The following is a 24079-nucleotide window of genomic DNA, read 5'->3' as shown; positions in this document are numbered from 1 at the left end:
ACAAATCTACACCAAAAATGAATGTTGTTCAATTTTTGGATTTCTTGATGTTCGAGGTGGTCTATATATATTTCAGCTATTATACCTGATATTGGTGATCTCATGGGTAATCCTTTTTGGTGGTATATGGTATCATGGAATTTAAAGTAATTGTTGTTGATGGCAAAGTGTAATAGTTTTATAAATTCATCTATTTCTAACTTGCTCAGTTTGCTATGGTTATTGAGATTGGATTCGATGATTGTTATGGCTTTTTGTGTATGTATGTTAGGATACATGTTTATTATGTCATATGTAGCTATTTTATGGTAATGTTCTATTTTTATTTTTTTGGTAGACTAAGATACTTCACCAAAAGCAGCAGTTTACAAATTACAACAAATTCAACAATAATATAGATCTAACACGCATATGTTATGCACTCCACCAGTTGAAAGTCAAAAACAAACAGTAAAAGAAGGAATTGATCCTATTCCATTAGATTATACTTTAAACATTTTCAGTTGGCTGCTATGTCAGATCGTAATATTACGTATGTATTATAGATGGTAACAACCCACAGTACTACTGTTTAGAAATGTAAACCCCATTTTATACGTGATAAAACAAACATATGAGGTATCACATATCAATACTTTAGAAATGAAGGATCCATTTTAATAAGGTATCACATACTAGCATTTTTAGTAATGAAGGATATATTTTTAATTAACCCTTTAATTAAGCTTTTCCTATGTTTACTCCAATGGTCTTTTTTTTTTAAACTGGTATACCCCAAACATTAATACAAAGTGAAAAATGATGTAATTTTTTACCATTTTAGTAAGATATTCGTTAATGTTTTAATCATATGAATCAATCATACTGAATGTAATATTATCAATATCAGATGTGAATAAGTGTAGAACCCATTATATGTACAAAAAGCTTAGACACAGTGAGCCAATATATCTCATACAATAGCATGTTCAAAAAACTAAGATGTACCCACTAGTACTTTAATGACATAACTTTCAACACTTGATTGAATTGAAATAGTCACCAAATGTAACCTTTCATATGTGATGTTTTTATAAATTCTCTTTTTTTGTGTGTCAACTGAAGATGATCCCCGAGGGATTGAAACCGGTATTGACTAATTTACTAATTTAGAGCAAATAAACTAATGTATTGATAAGGTGGAGATTTTAGACTTTCATTATATCAAGAGATCTCTATCGAGTCGGAGATTTTACCTTTCCTTGGTTAATTCCGACGGTTCGGGGGCAGTGTGTGTGAGCCGACTTATGTATTAGGGTTCATCTTTTTTCATAAGAGTGTAGATTGTCTATCATGCGACAACTTGAATGACCTGCACCCGGCTATAGAGGCGACACTATTATATCAATATATGTATAAACGCTAACATGTATGTTTCACAAAACTCAATCTCTTAAACCAGAGGGAGTTAGAAGGTGCGGTTTGTACCAAAATCTGCCAAATCGTCTCAATAGTACAGGGAAAATCTTATATTTCTTGAAATGTACTACGCGGAAATATATTTATAATAAGAAGAAGAACCATAGTGCAATCGGCAGAAATAAGTGCATAGATTCACTTTCGCTAGGCAACGTACATAAGATAGGCAATACAAGTCAAAAAACCATTTCACGTCCATGGCGTAGGAAGCCATTTTCGGTCCTCGGCATGAGGCTATATTCGGCGCGTAATATCAGGAACTGTTTGCCTGTTTGTCAGCGATGCTCAGCCAGATCTATGGCAAGCAGAGATTTCAAACGGTTGACAGAGGCATATTAGGTGAATGATTTTACAGGTCAAGGCATGCCTTCATTAATTATTTTATTACTTTTTATCGTTTCAATTTTTTTATTTTATGGGTAAAGCTCAATATTTACCGGATATTCATTTCATTCGCTTATAATCTTCATGCGTGGCTGTGTGAAAGAGCAATTCTCGTTACGAGAAATGAACTTGTGAATGTCATCTACAAGCAACTCATTCGTGATATTCAAATCATCACTTTGGTTATACTGTGTCAATTTAGGCGTCTGCAGTTCCTAGTTTCTTCGAATTTCACTATATGCATCAACAAGGCACAAGGACAATCGCTTAAAGTTGTAGGACTCAATCTTCGGAAACGGTGCTTCTCTCATTGTCACCTATACGTGGGTTGTTCAAGAGTTGGAAAGGCAAACACATTATTCATCTCAGCTGCAAATGGAAGAACACATTTCATCCCGAAGTTCTATAAAGAAAAATCAGTTGGGTTTATTATACACTATGGTTTTCTTATATTGTTTTAATAATATTTGTACCATTCACCAACCCGGTATCTTAAGCATTGAAAGTAACAATGTAATTAGAAATAATATTTCTTTTTGCTTTTAAATAAATGGTTTAAAAACATCTTAACAGTTGAATTAATAAATGCAGGTGAAGCTGCGGGTACATGCTAGTTTTACGTGACAAGAAGTGTCCAAATACAGTACCTGTATTTTATTATTTTGCTTTCCCCCAATTGCTTTGTCACCCATATTGATCGTTTTTCCGCATCCACATTAATTTTCCCCATCCCCCTTGAAAAACGATGCATCAAGGTTTTACCGCATTTATTTTCAGGACTGAAAGCACATTTGGTTAACATACTATAGGCTCCGTGCATATAGCACTGTGCTGCTGCGGGTGGATACTACGAGAACTACTTAGAGGCTCTTCATCAACAGCTCACCATAAGCTGGAATATGTGTGACGTTTACATGCATTTATTAAATACACAACAACTCTTTACACAACGTAAAGGTTACAAACAAATGATTATAGCAACGTTAAATTTCAAAATAAGCTACAATAGGCCACCTTTTTTAAAGCACACACATCATACTGTAACAGACATTGTATTATATTAACATATTCTTAATGATAGCAATAATAATAATAATAATAATAATACTGAAGAAGTTGGATGTAAACACCAACATCTACAAGGTGTGCAGAAGACGGTTGTCACTGCCACGACTGGAATTGTACAGAAATTTATGGGTTCACATTCTACGTAAAACTGTAGTGTAAATTAAAGTTTATTCTGCTTTGATTTCCTAAAATCTGTACAATTGCTTGAATATCAACACGAAAGAGTGCAAAATAAATAATAATAAGAAGAAGAATAACATACCGTACTGCACTAGAGACCACAATGTGAAATTTTATAGTATTCTGTCACAACCTTACGAAATGGATTTAAACAGGCAGTAGACAAATATAGGCTAATTATAGAAATAGGCCTCCATTACACAATATCAGCCGCTTGGGAAGGACAGCTGATTCAGAAAGTGATGGAACCAACCAGAGGGAAAAATATCCTGGATGTGGTGCTGATAAAACCAGATGAGCTCTATAGGGAAACTGAAGTAATAGATGGTATTAGTGATCATGAAGCTGTTTTTGTGCTAGTTAAAAATAAATGCGATAGAAAGAAGGTCTTAAAAGTAGGACTGTTAGGCAGTACCATATGGCTGATAAAGCAGGTATGAGGCAGTTTCTAAAAAGTAACTATGATCGGTGGAAAACGGTAAATAAAAATGTAAACAGACTCTGGGATGGGTTTAAAGGAATTGTTGAGGAATGCGAAAACAGGTTTGTACCTTTAAGGGTGGTAAGGAATGGTAAAGACCCACCTTATTATAATAGAGAAATAAAGAGACTAAGAAGGAGGTGCAGACTGGAAAGAAATAGTTAGAAATGGCTGTGGAAGTAAGGAGAAATTGAAGGAACTTACTAGAAAATTGAATCTAGCAAAGAAGGCAGCTAAGGATAACATGATGGCAAGCATAATTGGCAGTCATACAAATTTTAGTCAAAAATGGAAGGGTATGTATAGGTATTTTAAGGCAGAAACAGGTTCCAAGAAGGACATTCCAGGAATAATTAATGAACAAGGGGAGTGTGTATGTGAGGATCTTCAAAAGGCAGAAGTATTCAGTCAGCAGTATGTAAAGATTGTTGGTTACAAGGATAATGTTGAGATAGAGGAAGAGACTAAGGCCAAAGAAGTAATAAAATTTACATATGATAACAATGACATTTACAATAAGATACAAAAGTTGAAAACTAGAAAAGCGGCTGGAATTGATCAGATTTCTGGGGATATACTAAAGACAATGGGTTGGAATGTAGTACCATATCTGAAGCACTTATTTGATTATTGTTTGGTCGAAGGAGCTATACCAGATGAATGGAGAGTTGCTATAGTAGCCCCTGTGTATAAAGGAAAGGGTGATAGACATAAAGCTGAAAATTACAGGCCAGTAAGTTTGACATGCATTGTATGTAAGCTTTGGGAAGGCATTCTTTCTGATTATATCAGACATGTTTGTGAAATTAATAACTGGTTCGATAGAAGGCAATTCGGTTTTAGGAAAGGTTATTCCACTGAAGCTCAACTTGTAGGATTCCAGCAAGATATAGCAGATATCTTGGATTCTGGAGGTCAAATGGACTGTATCGCGATTGACCTGTCTAAAGCATTTGATAGGGTGGATCATGGGAGACTACTGGCAAAAATGAGTGCAATTGGACTAGACAAAAGAGTGACTGAATGGGTTGCTATATTTCTAGAAAATAGATCTCAGAGAGTTAGAGTAGGTGAAGCTTCGTCTGACCCTGTAATAGTTGAGAGGGGAGTTCCTCAGGGCAGTGTTATCGGACCTTTATGTTTTCTTATATATATAAATGATATGAGTAAAGAAGTGGAATCGGAGGTAAGGCTTTTTGCGGATGATGTTATTCTCTATAGAGTGATAAATAAGTTATAAGATTGTGAGCAACTGCAACGTGACCTCGAAAATGTTGTGAGATGGACAGCAGGCAATGTTATGTTGATAAACGGAGCTAAAAGTCAGGTTGTGAGTTTCACAAATAGGAAAAGTCCTCTCAGTTTTAATTACTGCGTTGATGGGGTGAAAGTTCCTTTTGGGGATCATTGTAAGTATCTGGGTGTTAATATAAGGAAAGATCTTCACTGGGGTAATCACATAAATGGGATTGTAAATAAAGGGTACCGATCTCTACACATGGTTATGAGGGTGTTTAGGGGTTGTAGTAAGGATGTAAAGGAGAGTGCATATAAGTCTCTGGTAAGACCCCAACTAGAGTATGGTTCCAGTGTATGGGACCCTCACCAGGATTACCTGATTCAAGAACTGGAAAAAATCCAAAGAAAAGCAGCTCGATTTGTTCTGGGTGATTTCCAACAAAAGAATAGTGTTACAAAAATGTTGCAATGTTTGGGTTGGGAAGAATTGAGAGAAAGAAGAAGAAGCTGCTCGACTAAGTGGTATGTTCCGAGCTGTCAGCGGAGAGATGGCGTGGAATGACATTAGTAGACGAATAGGTTTGAATGGCGTTTATAAAAGTAGGATAGATCACGATATGAAGATAAAGTTGGAATTCAAGAGGACAAACTGGGGCAAATATTCATTTATAGGAAGGGGAGTTAGGGATTGGAATAACTTACCAAGGGAGATGTTCAATAAATTTCCAATTTCTTTGAAATCATTTCGGAAAAGGCTAGGAAAGCAACAGATAGGGAATCTGCCACCTGGGCGACTGCCCTAAATGCAGATCAGGATTGATTGATACCGCATTTTACATTCCTAAAGGTCTGTCCTTGTCCCTAGATGGCGCAACACTTTTCAAACAACCCCTAATAAACATGAGCTGCATCTACCCTCATTTCAATCTTAAATTTCTGTCTGTGTCGGGAATCAAGCCCGGGCACCCGGCGAAGGAAACTAGTAGCACTAACCATTGTATTAGAGAGGTGGTCGCGATCGTATTATAAATAGACACAATAATTTATTGGCAACGTTAAGATATTATGATTTTTCAGTTGGTCCAACAGCAAACCTGTGCCCTTTTATCGGGACAAGTTCCTCTTGAGTTCTTCTCCTTGTATTTCTCTTTCCCCGCTTTTGAGATGCGAGGTCCAGATTATTCACAGGGTTTATCAGTACGCGAGGTGACATGTTCTGAGTAAACTGTATAAATAACAGCAGAAATATGCTTACATTTCATGGAAGTATCTTTATCCTTTTACCAAGGCCTCCCTCGCAACTTTTACCTACGCTAACATGATATTGTATTAGAGATAGGCCAAATACATTTTTCTGAAGACAGCATTGTTGAATGTGTTCATGAAAATTAATCTCGTTATCACCCACAAATAATACATAAATTACTACGTTGCCTCTATCGTGAAATGGTAGTTTCTCTAGTGAACCAACATTTTTCTCTTATCACATTTGCAGTTATTCACTCTGTTGCTATTTCCTGCGAACAGTTTTTCTTGTAAATTTAATACATGACCACTTTCTGGAAGTTTGGAATAATTTGGCCGATTGTTGTTGCATAAAACACTCTGAAATCCCACTGTTATTATTTACTCGGCCATGGCAACACTCAGTGAAACGACAGAGATATGTGCACGGTGATCGTATTAACTTACAATGTTTGCTACTCGCAGCGGTGCATGTTTCCCAGCAGTGCACAGAGCCTATACTATGAAAATATATTAAGAATACCAAGAACATTAGTACACCTCATTTTTTCGTACTTCTTAACAGCAGCACTGAATATAGCCTTCAGCATTTGCCCTGGAAAGTACCTGACCGGTCCGATGATGTTTGGTCCTATCAGTCTCATTATCAGCACCTGTAATCACTGTTACATCAGCACTGTCCTCATTCTTTATATCAATTATCATTTCATGCCTATCATGTCACCTTTCCATGATGGTCAATTAAATAAATTCTATAATCTTTTTACTTCTTTTTTAGCCTGATCGCCAAGTTTTGATGTGGTCAGCAACATGGCCCAAAGAAGTACGGAATTTGGCAGAAGAGTTCCTGACAGATTACATCCAAGTGAATATTGGCTCTCTTTCATTGGCTGCTAATCATAACATATTGCAAATTATTGATGTATGTCAAGAGTATGAAAAGGAAACAAAGTAAGTTGAATTCATTCAAGTCTGTTCTTGTTGAAGTGTTATAATCTGAAAATTACAGTAAATATTGTCACTATGACTAATATTGCACTAGAGCAGGGATGGCAAACCTTTTCTAACTAGTGTGCCATTTAAAGTCTGGTTTATTATTCTCAATTGTTGACTGTGCCACTTGTTATTTTTCTTAAAGGAATGCCTACAACGTGAAACGCCAACACTCTCCACACCCCCATCGCGACTTCCTCTAAAAATTCCCAATTATTTTTCATAATATGTTATTATTTATTAATTAATTTACTTATATTTATTTACTTATTTATTAGATATATATCTTGTAAATACAGTTTATTACATGTTCCGTGGTCGTATTTTGCAAATACTGAAAAAAATACCTTTTTAAATATGTAAGTTTCGAAAATACCTATTATTATTTGTAAATAAATCGATAAAAAGCTCCCATGTCCACACTTCATTACTAAATATTATTACCGGGCGAGTTTGGCGCGCAGCTGTGAGCTTGCATCCGGGAGATAGTGGGTTCAAGCCCCACTGTAGGCAGCCCCGAAGAAGGTTTTCCGCAGTTTCCCATTTTCACGCCAGACAAATGTCGGGGCTGTATCTTAATTAAGGCCACGGCGGTTTCCTTCCCTCTTGTAAGCCTTTCCTATCCCATCGTCGCCATAAGACCTATGTGTGTCGGTGCAACACAAAACAAATTGTAAAAAGATAAATGCAGGGTCTTTATTTATGCTTCGCAAGGACTTTCTCGCTCGACCTTGGCCGCCAGTGACGGTTCAGTTGCCAGCTACCCGCGTGCGTATGTACGGCAGAAAATGGTGCTAAAAATCATTTTCATGCTTTTTATTCATCATGTTTACAGTTTATGCTCAAAGTCATTATCATGCATTTTACTCGCCATTTTTACCAAACACGGTTCAGTAAGGAGATAACTTCTATTTTTATTGTTTACTGAACCTGTACGTTGAATCTCATGGTCAGTTGTTTTATTGTCCGATTGATAGGAATGGATTTTCCTGGAAATTTTGCTCGAAACTTTTGTCCTAGAGCACGATTTTCTGCACTTAATGCAAGTATTGTGCAGATATACATGGTCACATTGTGCAGATATACCGTACTTGGTCACGTAACGAACATTTCACATACATTACAGCACTATACACAATCACAATAAAACGCTATACAACACGACATACAGTACGCAGTAGCTTCATTGAACACTACTATATCAGAGCTCAGCTCTCAGCAACTGCAGGAAGTGGCGGATACCGGGTGCGCCTGCGGCCTGTCATCGGCGGCCAAGGTCGAGCGAGTAAGTCCTTGCCAAGCATTAATGAAGACCCTATATTATTATATGTACAAATCAAAATAAGCCTCCGTGTCTCAGGCGGTCGCTGGCTTCTCACTGCTGGGTTCCGTGGTTCAAATCCTGGTCACTCTATTTGAGATTTGTGCTGGACAAAGCGGAGGTGTGACAGGATTTTTCTCAGGGTACTCCGGTTTTCCCTGTCATCTTTCATTCCAGCAACACTCTCCAATTTCATTTCATCTGTCAGTCATTAATCATTGCCCCAGAGGAGTGCAACAGGCTTCGGCAGCCGGCACAATTCCTATCCTCGCCGCTAGATGAGGCTTTCATTCAGTCCATTTCTGACTCGGTCAAATGACTGGGAACAGGCTGTGGATTTTCATTTTCGCAAAAATCAAAAATACTACTATTGCCTATGGACTTCACTTCCTGCATTAGCTTCATTATCTCTCCATGTTGTCATAGTTCGTATGCTCGACAATTTAACCGATTTCTACCTCATCACATTTCTGCAAGGAAATTATATGAAAAAACAGCTATCCTTGCTTGTAAGGTCACATCCATGCTTTCATCAAAACATACTGCATACACCTGGGAGTTAATCCAAATTAGCTTTCAGTTACTCCGAAACTTCTTCACTCATTTTTATTATTCTATCCCTGACAGCAGTTCAGCTGGCTGGCATTTCTTTCATTCTGTTAATTATTTGATTATTAGGGAAGTTTTCAAATAATTTGTCGGACATCAATAAAGAAGTTTATTTCAAGAATTCATCGTTAGAAGACTGTTTCCCATGCATGCTGTACTATGCAGTGAGACAGATGGAAACAGATGAACTGATATTATTCCTTGGCCGGAAAGATGATGCAAAAGAACTACAGAGCGTTCAGTACAGCGTAGTTCGAGCGCGCTGTTGCGAAATCGACTCGTGAAGATCACGCTTGAGTGGGACTCAAGCAGGGTGTCGGTTCCACATTTTTCGTTTGTAATTTTTTAAGTTCATTCTTAAATTGATATTTGTAGGATGGTAAAATAAATACAACATACCTTAATCGCTGTCGTTGCTCGTAGACATTGGACTTACACCTTCCATCATTTCTGCAAGGCCTGATGTTCCCGCGGGTTCGGGAGATGAACTTGAGGGTGAACCAGACGATGAAGAATTAAAAACTGTTCGTCGACATCGTCCTGTAATTCGTCTGCTTTCTTCAAATCTTTTATTTTTCTTTACTTCATTCGCGTAATTTGCCCAATTGTCCACCATAATGTTCTTATATGCAGCAGTTATTAAATTTTCCATATTTTTCTTGAATGTTACATTATGATATCAGATGTGGTTTTTCACCTGGGACCACACCATCTCAATGGGGTTTAACTCACAGTGATAAGGCGGGAGGCGTAGAATCTACTGACCTGCCGCTTTTGCCATTTCGTCTATTCTCTGCTTATCATACAGGGCCCTATGCTTAGAAGCGATGTGCAACAATTCTCGCTTGAGCACCCCGTCCTCAAAGAGGTATTTGTTTTTTTACGTAACCACTGTATGATGTCATCTTTTCACCAAGAAGCCACCGGTAAAGGTTCCAACTTACGGGAATGATAAGCGGCATTATCCAGCACGATCACGGCACCTTCGGTAGTGTTCGGCAACGGTTGTTCCGAAAACCACTTCTCATAAATTTCACCACTCATTTCCTCGTGGGCATCCGCGATGTTTTTATGACGTAAAAATGTTAGTTCAGCATTTGGAACAAAACCATTTTCATTACGCGCGTGGACTAAGGCGAATTGCAGTCCTCGGCTTTTCAGTGGCCTAATTCCCAAACTCGCCCCTTCACTGGCGGCCTGCTGTGCACATTACGCGCATGGACTAAGGCGAATTGCAGTCCTCGGCTTTTCAGTGGCCTAATTCCCAAACTCGCCCCTTCACTGGCGGCCTGCCGTGCACCTTTCACTGTCGTATCCTTCCATTCTTTTGTCACTATCTGCCCAGTATTTACCCACGATTCATCTGTGTAAATTATAGTTTTATTTTGTGTCTTCAGACGTTTTATCTCCCCGAGATATCTTTGCCTCCAATTAATAATTTCATCGGTTTCAATGGAAGCTGCTTTATTATCCCGTCTTAAATAACGGAAGCATATGTCGTGTAAGAAGTGGTACAACATAGTTTTGGAAAATCATGGCAAAGTATCTTGTCCATTTACCCAACTCAAAATCATGTTCAATGTCGGTGGTATGTTAGCAAATAAGAGAGTGAACCACCTGATGCACTCCACTTTGCACAGTTTCATCATATTTCATTTTTCTTCAGTCCTTTTTCCTTTTTGTGGAAGTTTGCAAAGGACCATGTGTGTTCCTTCCTTATAGCATAGATTGTTCTTTCGGAACAACCTGTAGCTTTAGCTGTTTCACTGACTGCGCTACTCACATTCATAGTCTTTAAATAATAATCCAGGACATTCATTATAATATTGGGTTCTTTTCCCCTGAGTTTACCTACTGAACATTTGTTTTATTTGATGATCCATTGTACGTCCTGCACTTTTTCTTCGAACTAAGAACCCCCCGCACAAGCACAAACTCACAACTACACGGACTACACAAAAACAACAAACACAATCCACTTATCCTCAAGAACTATACATTTATCACTGATCTTTATTTAATCAATCCTATAATACTGATTAAATGAACACCACTGCATACGAGAGTCCGTATATTTAAATGCTCACTGTTTGGGAGATCCCTACTGGTCAGCCAGCCGAGTCACACGTGAAACGTAAACAAACAAGGCGTTTTCCCTGTCATAAATTGAGAGATAAGCAAGATAAGGACTTGTGGAATAACTTCCATATCCGAAGACCATTTGCTTCGCTTTAACCCCGCCATGCCAAGTCAATAGCAAAGACGGTGACCAGCGTCTGACTTTTTTTGTGTACACATTTCTGCCTTTGTTCTTTGAACTACGGAACGTTTCTTTATAATTTGACGATCCATTATACATCATGCACTTTTTTTTCAAAGTAAGATCCCCACACACAAGTACGACTCACAAACCACCCAAATGAAATACACTTGCCCTCAAGAACTGTACATATGTCACTGATATGTATTTAATCACTATTATACGTTTTGCTGACAAAATGAGCACTGCACTGCATGCAACTGTCTGGCGATGTTAAAAGCGCTTATATGGGAGATCACTACCGGGACTTCAACCAGCCAGCCAGCCGAGTCACGCGCGAAACCAAAATTCAAGGAGACATTCTTCCTGTTACAAATTAAGAACTTCGGGATTGTTTTAAAAAGGACTTCCATATCTGAAGTCCATTTGCCTCGCTTTGACACCCCCCCCCCCAATGCAGATTCAGTAGGAAAGACGCTGGCCAGCGTCTGACTTTTTCATACCTGCACATGAAAATCCTGGAGCAATACTGAAAATTAACGCATATACTGCATTTTCTTATCATTTAAATGTAAAAATAAACTTGTCTACATCGAACTGAAATGTGAAAAAATTAGGAAAATAATGAATATAAAATTGGAGTTATGACATAATAAGTTCTAGGCAATGAAGATTTTGCATTTGGCGTAACTTTCCATTATATTACCATTTTCACAGTAAATTATTTTTTTAATATTTCTTGTTAACGTCATCAAATGCGCCTTGAAATTCTGTACATAACACGATATTCACCCATTTTAACCAATAACATTCTGATTTACGGATGTTTGGCAAAACCCACTGCATTAGAGTAGGACAGCGCTACCCGCAAAACACAGGAGAAGGAAAGAGACGGAATTATCCCATTACTGCTGTACTGCATTTTAAGGTTGGAATGCTCTATAGTTTGTTTTGTGTAATGTTCGATATTTTGTGACACAAACTCTCTTCTTTCTTCATTTGGCATGGAACAAACATTTGAGTGATTAGTCTCGAAATGGCGCTTTACATTAAATGTGAGGGATACAATTGTGTTCAAACACAGGCAACATATCTTTCTATCAGTCCAAATTCCCTTGTACACTGTTCTTGAAAAATCCAGTCACTACCTATGTTAAGTTTGTGTTCTTTTCGTGACCGAAATCGTGTTTGCAAGGTCCATATACAAAACCACCAGAAAACAACACTGTTACCTCACTTGACTTTCGGACCTATCAGTGTAGCAGTGGTTCTATATTGCACGTCTTGATGGAACTAGTATTTAATTTTCGATATTTATTTCTTACATGTGAAACCCTATAAGATATATATTTCAAGACATATATAAAGAGATTGTGTTCATGTGGCGTAACGCCAAAATTGCGTTTGCTTGACACGTGGCATAGGTTTGCCATCCCTGCACTAGAGGATAATTTTCAGACAGGAATATTTAATTAGCAAGATTCTGTTATATACATACAATTCATAAAGCAGTCTGTATCTGCACACAGTACATTTGAGGCATCTGGTTTCAAAACTGACATACCCATTTTTCTAGTTTTTGAGAAATCGTGAAAAATGTTGTACAGCCATATGCTGTAGAAAATTTTATAGTTGTCTTACATAATCATTTTGCTAAATTAGATGATCATTTATTAAAAAATAGTTTGAGCTTGTCCGGTTTTGAAACCAGATCTGTGCAGTTTGAAACTCATGTGTTGTTGGACTTTCCTGATTTTGAATATAGACACCTCATTTATCAAAAATCTATTTTCAGGATAAATTTAAATTAAATGTATTGGCTACTGATACAGACAGTGTTTAATAAACCATACATGTATAGTCACTGTTTTAGAAATGTGGCTTTGTCATTTTATAACTACTATAATATTCAGTTGTCTTTTCTTCCTCTAACTCTGCTTTCCTAGGTTTGTAAGATATTTACATAATTGTATGAACTTGTTTCAGATTGTTGAAACTCTTGTCAGAGATTTCTTCAGAAGCAGAAAACAAGACTATCATCTTCGTGGAAACAAAGAGAAAAGTAGATGATATCACAAGGAGTATATGTCGTTATGGGTAATTCCCTTTTCTTGAATTAATTATTCACTAATATCAAGTTAGAGAAGGTAAATCTAGTACATTACTGCCAACTTTCACGGTTTATCCATAAAATTTATGGAAATTGCTGCATTTTACGGTTTTACAGATGGACAGTGTCATTTTACAATTTCGCAGATAAAAATTTGAAACAACATTCGATAATCACTCCACACAGTTTATCCACTATTGTGTGGTTATATACACATAGAAAATACCAGAATTTTAAAGGTACATGTTTCTCTCACTATTTTTTGGGCATCATCAGCCTCATTCAATCTTAAAACATACACTGGTCTAAGGAATCTTAACAATTTACATAAAACGTGTTGATGAACATTTACAAGTGTTAATACTGTCGTTGCATAATGATTACAGCACAAAAATGTTGAATAAAACAGAACTTATACTAAAATCACTTTTAAAAATTAAAATGTTCGTCTAAAAGTAATTATCACACATTGTTTTTTTAAAAATCCATGTCTGACACTGAAATAGATCTTTTTGATGAAAAGCTTGAACAATAAATATCACGTTTGGAAGACAGAATATCAAAACCAAGGCTTCACAGGATAACAATGCAGTCAAAATATACAGTATTTGATCGGGTTAGAGTCCAATATTTAAAATTAGGATAAAAATACGTAGTCGAATTGGAGGCGGTATAGATTAAGACGTCTTGGAAAGTTGAATAAAAATCATAGTACGTAGAGAAAGGCTAGTCATTTTGACATGCCATTAGACAGTACTGTGAGTGTTAAGGGGTCAAAAAGTGTTATGATCAGAACGCGTGGTAATGAAAAACAGAGGTACACAGTAATGTTATGTATTTACTGAAGAAACTAATCTTCCACCACACATTGTCTTGAAGAAAAAGACTCATCGTCAGAACTCAGGACTCCGGTTCGATGGACAGTCCACTAGTGGAAGACTGGCTGAAATGTGTTTGCAACGTCACCCTGGTGCATTGCTTGGGTGGAAGAGCTTGCTTGTTATGGACAGCTACTGTGGTCACGCAACAGAAGCTTTGAAGAAGCAATACAATGACGCAAAAACCGGTCTAGCAATCATTCCGGGTGAATTGACGTCTTATGTCACAGCCGATGTATAGCTATGTAAACTGTATGTTCAAAACAGCTTTGAAACAGCTGTATACAGAGTGGGTGGCGGCTGACAATCGTGCACAGCCGCCAACTGGTCGTATTAAGCACTCGGAAGTTCAACAATGTGGGCAAAGGCGGTGTGGGATCATATCTCTTGTGACCTCGCCTGGAACAGTTTCCAGAAGTGCAGTATTTCTAATGCTATGGATGGCAGTGACGACAGGGTTATGTGGGAAAGTGATGAAGTGTTGACTATTGTTCTGTGATTGAGAAGTTTTTTCCTATGTGTGTTTTAAATAATTTATTGGGTATTATATCAAGGACACTTAAAAACTATCTGAAACTATTTTAAATTCAACATACTTAGTTAGACAACGTTCTTGTTCTGTAGCAAATATTGTAAATTAATTTTTGGTGAGACTTATCCCTTTGAGCGCCGCACGCTATTACGGTTTTCCTACTGTTGAGCGCCTAGGCCAATTTCTGTTTTTTTTTTTTTCATGTTTTTGTTTGATGACTCACAGTTCAGCTGTTACTGCAGGTAGAAACTTGAAATTTTCAATATTTCTTTTACTGATATGATTGCCTATACAAATAATGACTTACTCAGTTCATTTATGACCCTTAGTAAACATTTGGCAGCCAAAACCCGAAAATATTATTTAAAAATAAAACAAAAGTTTAGCAATAAAATTTAGTAGAACAAAAAATTTTTTATACATCGCGAACATATTAATTGAATATTACAACCTATTATGAAGCTGTATTGAAAATCTCATTCATTTTGTACCTAAAATAAATCTCTAGTAAAACAGTTAATTTACATATCCAAATAAGCCAAAAATAAAAGTCTAATTACACTGGTTTGGTGTATATGTCAGTACTTACGAAATACGGTAAAACTTCTTCTACATAACACATAATAATAATGATAATAATAATAATAATCATCAAGTTCTGTACAAGTATATTTTCCAAGACCTCTCAAACACGCTTATGTTTTGTCAAGCACAATGGATATATAATCATTTTCACAGCAATAAATGAACAAGTAAAAGATCGAAAACAACTAGACACAGAGCAGACAAGGTGCACAGCTAGACTGCTAATGTTGTTGCCGCGCCATTAAAGCATGCTAATAAATATGCCTGTAGATTGCACTGAAATATTGAAACAATGGCCTTGAAAATAAAAGAGGCTGTTTATTACAAAAATAGTAAGTCGTTAACTAACTATATTAGGAAATTCTGAAAGGAAATTACTGTTACTTTTAATGATAAAAAATAAATACTGAATGTCCCTTCGAAAGGATGTTGGCATTTTTCAGGTGAAAACCAAACAGGCTTTCAAAATGACGTTGGCGGTTAGAGGGTTATTTTTCAAATTTTGTCCTTTAACATACAGGGCCCGGGTTATATTCAGAGGTGTGCGCTTCTTTGGATTATATGGTAATAGGTTTTGTACTATGCTAATTTTCCTTTTTAGAGAACAGCAAAAGAATCAAGTTTTTCAACATTTTTTAATGCATACAGCAAGTATGCAGGTAGGTACCCTCTTCAGAGTCAGCCATACCTAGGGAGTGATGCCCCTGCCTATGCGAGTCCCAGAGCACACTGACCCGGTGTGTAACATCTGGTAAGGGTCCCAGCTCAGAGTTGCAGGGGTTATGGCAAGTACGGCTGAAATGGTGGACTTTGGTATGGTGGAGACGGCAAGGAGGCAGACCTGGACTCGGGGATAAATAAGAGTACAATCTAAAGAGGCCAATGGATTCGGGCGTTAGGGGTGTTAGTGTCTCCATGTTAGGATGGCCTGAAAGAATCCTGGGAGTCAGTTTAAAATGCCTTTGGGTGTGGCGAGCCCATCGTACTAAGAACCTATAAAAATGGTGGAGAGTGAGTGGAGGCCTCTGATACGGTATTCTCATCCTAGGAGAATTGTGAAAAGTGGTCAATCAGGGACGTAGATTGCAACCATAAATGTCTTGTCCCTGAACGGCAAGGCAGAAAGCGTAATAGAAAACATGGAAAAGGAAATTACATTGTTTGGATTGAGTGAAACCAAGTGAAAAAGAAAGGAACAGAATAAATTGAGGAAGTGGTTTTTAGTTTGTTTGGAGTGGAGGTGCAAACTGCAATAATGGAGTAGGTTTTATTGTGAGGAAAGACATGGTACAGTACATCGAGAAAGTCTACCACGTAAATTACAAAATTATGGAAATCAGACTTGGCGTGCAGAGTAGTGCAATTTTTTATCCAAGTATACGCACGTCAGACAGGTAATGTCAAAGAGAGTCTAGAGAACTTCTTGGGAGAATTGGAGAGGTGCATCGAAGAAAAAGTAGTGGTGAAAATGTGAGGCATGAAGGCCCACATAGCAACAGGCACGCAAAGTTAAGAAGAAATAATTGGTCCTTTGAGTTATGGTAATAAAAATGCAGACGGAGAGAAATGGATTAAAAGTAGGCAGTACATTGTTTAGAAAGGAGAACAGCCAAAAAATAACTAGTTATCGTTGGGGACATGGGAGAACAAAAACAATGATTAAACTCATTTTAGTTGAGAGAGAGAGAGAAGCGTGGACAATCTGAAGATGTGAAAGCTATGCCCAGAGAAGATTTTGATGGAGACCATAAAATTGTAGTAGCTAAATTGAGACTTGGTAAAATAGTGAAGGTAAGAGACAAGAGAATGAAAAATAAAGGTGTAGAAATTAAAGGAAAAGCAAGCATAAGAGATTTTCAAAAAGAATTGAAAACACAAAACTTTCAAAGAAAGAGGTTGACAGTGTTAAAGAAAAATGGGCCAGTTCAAACAAGGAATGGTGAAATGTGCAGAAAATACATGTGGAAGAGTATAGGAAAGAAGGAAAAAGACACCCTAATGGAAAAAAAAGGGATGCAATGAAAGAATATTTAAAATATGGAGTAGCTGGATACGAGGCAGAAATACGGAGAGTAGGCAAAAGTATCATGAAGCAAAGACAGCATGTAAGAAGATTGTACAGGCAGAGAAACAGAAGTGCTGGAAAAACTTAACAGAAACCTTTTGAGGGGATGTTAAAGGAAGTAAGAAAGTGTTGTATGGATTGGTTGAAAGCAAAGTAAAAAGGAAAGATATGAAAGGATAGATACAGGAAGAATTTTGGCACAAAGAGAGGATATTTTCCAGCAGTGTGCAGGGCATTTTGATAAATTAATATCAAAAGAACTGGAGGAAGAAGAAGAATAATATGAAGAAATGGTGAAAGAAAACCAAAATGAAGATGTAACATTGTTGAAAATAGGAGCAGTAAAGAAAAGGGGCAAAGCATCATTTGTCGATGAGGCGGATGCAACAGGACCAGTAAGGTTGCATTGGATGTATCAATTATTTTGAATGATATGGATGAAAAAAGTACCAGAATATTGGAAGTATGATCTGATAATCCCAGTATTGAAGAAGGGTGATAAGAAAGAATGTAGTAAATATCACAGAACCACCCTCATGGTAGCATAGATTTGTGAGAGGAAATTAGATGGAAGATGGAAGTCTGAGGATGAAAGTAAAAAAGGAAATGAAGGGCAATAAGGATTTAGAAGACATAGTTCAACGTTTGATCTAATTTTTGCATTAAGGAACATGGAGAAAAGATGGGGAGTTCAGGAAGTATTTAGTGATGACAATTATAGATATTATGAAGATATGTGACAGTGTACCATGGCAACTGGTCTGGGATGAATTGATAAAAAAGAAGGTAGGCAGAGCACAAGTTATAAATGATTAAAGCCATGCATAAAAAGTGTAAAGACTAAGATAGGACAAACTCGTTCTATGTAAACTACTTCCAGGAAAAGAATAAAGTAGACATTAACAAACATTTTGTATCACTCTGCAAGGTCCACGTGTCTGGCTGCTTGCTCTGTATGTCAATATGAACACAAATGAAAAGTGACAGATATAGACATATTTGAAGTATGTTAACAAAAATACATCATCATTGCTACAAAATATATTTGCCATGAAAATAACAAGTATGCCTAATTACGTGATATTACTCTGAACTTGCAAGATGCTCGAATCCTTGTAGATTGGACACTTTGCTGTCACTCGCATCACTCGTTAGAGTATAGTGTGGCCTGCTTGTTTGGCTAAGTAATTGTCTAATGCACATTTCTCGAACAGAGGCCTGCGAGTCTTCACCAATTCCAGCAGTTTGATTTTAACATGTCCTACGATGCGTGTTACAATTTTACTTCCCAGCCTGGAAATTACTTCAGCATTTTTTTTGTTTTTGTTTTTTCAATATTTGTTTGGAATATGTTCTAACTTTACACTGTGATAGGAAGCATTGTCTAACATGGTAACACTACCAGGCATCTGCTTTGGTAATATTCTTTCAAACAACGATTTAATTATGTCACTGGTCATTTCATCGTGACAATCTCCATTTTTCTATACTCGAACACAAGATCACCACCCTCCACAAAAGTCATCCCTTCCAAAGTGTAACTCTTATCAGTCCCTTACCCCTCCGCTTAATTTTTTAGCTCTGTGCATAAACCCAAATGAAATGCCTTTGTCTTTAATTTTAAGGTAGTCTCTCGCCATGCCTTTGATGGTGTATGCCCTTCGTTAATCCACTTCTCATCCATATACAGTGAAACCTCGTTAGTGCGTTCCTCATTAACACGTTAAAACCGCTTAGCATTTCGTAAATTCAAAGTCCCGATACTTATCGTATTAAATGTATATTAAAATATCCCGCTTATTGCGTCACAAATTTTCACTATTACCGCTTAGTACGATCACATTTTTCTTAGCCCTAAAAATGATACTTGTCATTCCTTGTGAAACAAACCTGATTTACAACTCAGGTAAGATCCATCACCACAGTTGCGTGATTACAGAAAAAGGCCTTAAATTCCTGAACTTCACAGGGTAAATTGCATGTTTGGGGAGCAAGTCGTTAGCCCTTGGAATGTTCAGTTTTACTTGCTGGTTAGCAGCAAGATTGCTGAATAACACAGCAAGTCTATTTGAGCTTGTTTTTCGCAGAAATTTATTTTGTGTTGAGTGGTACAGTGAAATGTAGCGAATATTGGTTGCGTGATACGGTAGCCTATATCTGGATTAGAAGCATATAAACATACCCATCACATCACAAATTTTCATTATTATTGCTTACTAAGGGTATGGTCACATTTTTCCTGGTTCTAAAAATGTTATTTGTCATCCCTTGTGAATGAAACTTGATTTACAACTCTTGTAAGAGCCTTAGCCACAATTGTGTGATTACGGGAAAGGTGAACCTGTGCTTGTATATTACATTCTATTCAGAGGTTGGAAATTTATGTTGTGTTGCATGCTACAGTAAAGTTTTGTCACGTGATACGGTAACCTTTATCTGAATTGGGAACATAATCGTGTGAAATTGACTAGCGTGGTGCGTAGTTGTCTTGTGATAGCCTAGTTATGGATACGTGAAATTCCTTACTAACGAAGACAAAATAAAAATATCTTAGAAAGTGGACTGGCATCCGCATCTTTAAACGCACATAAGTTGCGAATGTTGAACTCACACCTTCGAGTTTAGACTCCAGTATTTCAAAATGACGGTCAAACTCATTCCTCCTGATTCCTCCCTGTTGCATTTGGTCGAGTGTAATCACCATTGTGACCAGAAATTAATGTTTAATAATCCACTGCTCCGTAATAAAAGACTTTTACTAACATTTGTTTAGAAATATAATACAGTGGAACCTCGATTATCCGTTCCCAGAAAATACGTTTTCCCGGAATATGCGTTCAAATTACGTGGTCCCGCGAGCATCGTAATTAAATCACGTTGTAATAGTCCCGCATTATACGTTCCTCGAAGAAACTATTTCCCGGATCAACCGTCCAGAAATTCCAGTCCCATCAACGCTAAATCCTCGATCAATCGTTTTTTAATAAACTGTATCTCACAAAAGGACGGCTATGGCATATTTATGGATCTTGGCGTTAACGCCCCGTCACTGCGATAATTAAAGCAAGTACTGTACCGGTACTGGAAAAGCGATCGGCGGTGAACTTGCATAAGGGACCATCTTAGCATCGCATTCGGGTGGTATTGTTTAGAGAATCTCGGAAAATCATAAAGCAGAGAGTGGCGACAACAATTGCAAGGAGACACGGCGCATTTCGACAGCTCTGCTTGAAGACGGAACGAGTTTCGTCAAATGTTCGCACTTATAAAACGTCCATATTACGTCCAGGGTTAGATGTTTATATTTTTACCTTTTTCGATCGTACTGCCGAAGAGGTTTTTGGCACTTTGCTCAGGGCACTGCAGAGTAACTGGGCTTTCAGGCAGGAATCGAAACTGCTTCTTAACACAAATTCAGTATTTTTGATATTATCGTACATGGTTATGTTAGCGAGACCAAAACACATGTTGCACCTAAATGTAATTTTTTAAAAAGAAAGCCATGGGAGGTCTTGGAATTGCCTATTACTGTTTAGGTCCTAATGTAAGACTGGGAATTTTACGTTTTCGTGTTAAAATACCAAAAACCGCAGTCGTTTTATTTGCGCACGTTACATTTTAAATGGTTGGTATAATTTCAAACTCGGACTGACATGTGCAGCGAGCGCGCTTTCCAGATGACCTCAAGGTCACGAATAACCGTAATTTCTGAAGTTTTGATATTTCTTTTATCTTTCCAATTTGATTGGATTTGTGACGCGCAGAATTGAATATAATGCATTCGAGAACTTTTAAGAATCGATACTTATATTCGAAACCATATTTTCGAGTTCAACATAACCTTTAAAAGTCGACGTAGGCCTAATTTGCGCGGTACGAGATTTCCAGAAACTGACTACGAACAGTATACCGGAGACCAAATTACAATGAAAGATTAAGAATGAACGGATTTCACATTCATTTTGGGTGCTTTCGTATCTAATGTGCTTTATTTTATTAGATGAGAGAATTAAAAACTACTTGTGGTCGATTGTCGTTTGGCTTGGCGTTATTAGATTTTTCGAAGAGTTTGGCTAGCCTAATCAAAGTCGCTGAACTGAAAGAAGTTTTCACGGGAAACTGACGAAGATTCCCCTGTAAAACTGAATATAAAGTATTGAGATTTTGAACTCGCATACCGGTAATTAATGCGGTTTCGTGGTCTAACATGCCCGCCTCTCATCCAGAGGCCCGGGTTCGATTGCGACCAGGTCAGACAATTTTACCTGGATATAAGTCTGGTTCCAGGTCCACTCAGCCTACGTGATTACCTTTAATTGTGGAGCTATCTAATGGTGAGATGGCGACTCCGATCTACAGAGCCAGGGATATCGGCCGAGAGGATTCGTCGCACTGACCATGTGCACCTCGTAATCTGGAGTCCTTCGGGCTGAGCATTGGTCGCTTGGCAGGCAAAGTCCCACTGGGGCTGTAGTTTGGTTTGGTTTAGGAGTTTTGTAAGATTATAATTATACATATTTCATTTTTGTGATGTTTAGCCAAATTGTTGATGGTTTTCATTCATTCCCGGATTTTCCGTTTTCCCGTATTGTACGTTTTATTTTCATGGTCCCTCGAAAAACGGAGAATCGAGGTTTCACTGTACTAGGATATTTTTATTGGCCCCCCGTGCATATGTTCTCAGATTTGTTGTTTGGTGTTTTTTACACCTTTCAGTTCACTTGTTATTTTATAAGCCCCAGCAGAAAAGGTTTTCATATTTGTTTTCTTACGTTTTTCACACCTTTCAATGCTCTCCTCTCATCTATGTTAGATGTAGTTTTCACTGTACCCACAGATACCCGACTCACAATTTCTACCCCCATCATCAATTTATATTTCATCCTATACCGATCCAGAGTTCACTTATTCTTTTTCATATGCATTGTTTTTCTTGTTTTGTATGTTTTGAACGGCTGACGATGACCTGGACTAGGGTCGAAACCGGTCCCATTTCTAATCACTATTAAATAAGAATCTAATCACTACATTCCTTTCTTTTATGTATTGAATAGGTTGAACCTCTTTTTCAATTATTTAATTTTTAACGTCGGGAAAAAATATGTGTAATGTTTCCATATCCCTATTGGATAATTCGGTAGTTCGTTTTCTCGCTTAACAGTTCATTTTTGTTCTCTCCTGTAGAAACGTCTTAAATGAGGTTTTACTGTAGTATAATTTTCCCCCCTGTTTTCTAAATTATGTTGAACAGTTAACTACTACGCTACAATATATCTCCATCCACTATGATACTTTTTCGATTTCTACTGATGAATTCTTTCAGTAATATGTGAAGGATGGATTTTTTGAAAGCTGGGAGTTCAGGATTAGAATTTACAGCCGATAACACTTAGCTAATCGTAGGGTGTTAGTGGTTTAAAAAAATATATGTACTTTTCTTCTGGATAGCAGAACAAACAAATTCATCACACTCCATGTCCAAAGCCCTTCTAAGCCCTTTTACCCAGTGTGGTAACATGGGCGGTAATAGAAAATTCTTTCCGTCCACTCGAAACACACACCGTTGAACGCTGATGTTAATTTCACAATATGGTCAATTGCACTATCAAAGATATGTTTCCATAAACTTATGAAATATATTTAAAGCAATAGTTTCTCTCCACTTTTCAGAAGTTTTCCTCGCTAGGTCATGCATCCTCTCTAAACAATAATCACCACCATCACCACCACTTGCCTTTTCCAATCTTAGTTGTTGAAAACTTACCTGAATTAGCGCGACTATTATATGTATAAAAACCACATGCAACCTACTGTTTAGTGTTCACTATTATGTGTGCTTACTTGGCAGTAAATATAAGTGAATCCTTCCCAGTTGATGTATATGACAGCCCTCCGACGATTAGTACAAGTAATTCTGACATGCATGTATTCGACGTGACCTATAATTCCATGGAAATTACCCTATGTATAATGTATTGGTTGCCAAGAATTGTATTCAAGTTTACAGTTACCGGACTGTCCGTTTGCCAGTCTCTTCGAATGCGAAGTCTTATTTTAAGCTCTACTTCCCCGTACATTTCAAATGAATTGCTGCGACTTCACAGAGAGGCTGTCGCACTAAACTTTCTTCCCGGAATCGTCTCAACATAATACAAATTACATGTTTCATGATACATAACCTCTGATTGTTATTCACTCCTCTAATTTGAGGTTAAACAGTGTTCTCAGCAGTGTTTAAGCATGGCTGGTTGAACATCGGTTTTAGACAGTGTCTAGGTGATAAATAACGTCTCTGCAGTGCAGCAGTCATACTTAGGCATTGTATAACGGTAGACATCGTCGAAACACCGTTTCTGCAATCGACCCATAATGTACAAGATGTGCTATACACCTATATTAACATAAACTGAGACTTGGACATTGACAGAAAGAAATGAGAGTAAAATTCAGGCCAGAGAGATGAAGTTCCTGGGGAGTAGGGTAGGAGAGACATTAAGAATTGTATAGGTCAGAAAAGACTTAGGGGTAGAAAAACTGATTGATCAGAAGGAGAACAATAAATTGAGATGGTTTGGACATGTTATGATAGTGGAGGAGGGAAGGATGCTAAAACAAGTGTAGGAGGCTAAGATAGAAGGAAAGAGTGCAAGAGGGAGGCCCATAGCAAGATG

At 37.5% G+C, this 24079-nt stretch overlaps 1 protein-coding gene across 3 annotated transcripts in view; it reads left to right on the top strand.

The window, feature by feature from the left end:
• The window catches only part of LOC136856977 (uncharacterized), a 218443-nt gene that overhangs the window by 91340 nt on the left and 103024 nt on the right, over positions 1 to 24079 (top strand). For all 3 annotated transcript variants that reach the window (XM_067135299.2, XM_068225022.1, XM_067135300.2), the window contains exons 7-8: positions 6834 to 7006; positions 13225 to 13335. In XM_067135299.2, the coding sequence (XP_066991400.2) occupies positions 6834 to 7006; positions 13225 to 13335 (284 nt within the window). The remainder of the gene's footprint in view (positions 1 to 6833; positions 7007 to 13224; positions 13336 to 24079) is intronic.

This window comes from Anabrus simplex, chromosome 1, assembly GCF_040414725.1.
Source record: "Anabrus simplex isolate iqAnaSimp1 chromosome 1, ASM4041472v1, whole genome shotgun sequence".
NCBI classification, from domain to species: domain Eukaryota; kingdom Metazoa; phylum Arthropoda; class Insecta; order Orthoptera; family Tettigoniidae; genus Anabrus; species Anabrus simplex.
This window is presented reverse-complemented; position numbering and strand designations above follow the sequence as displayed.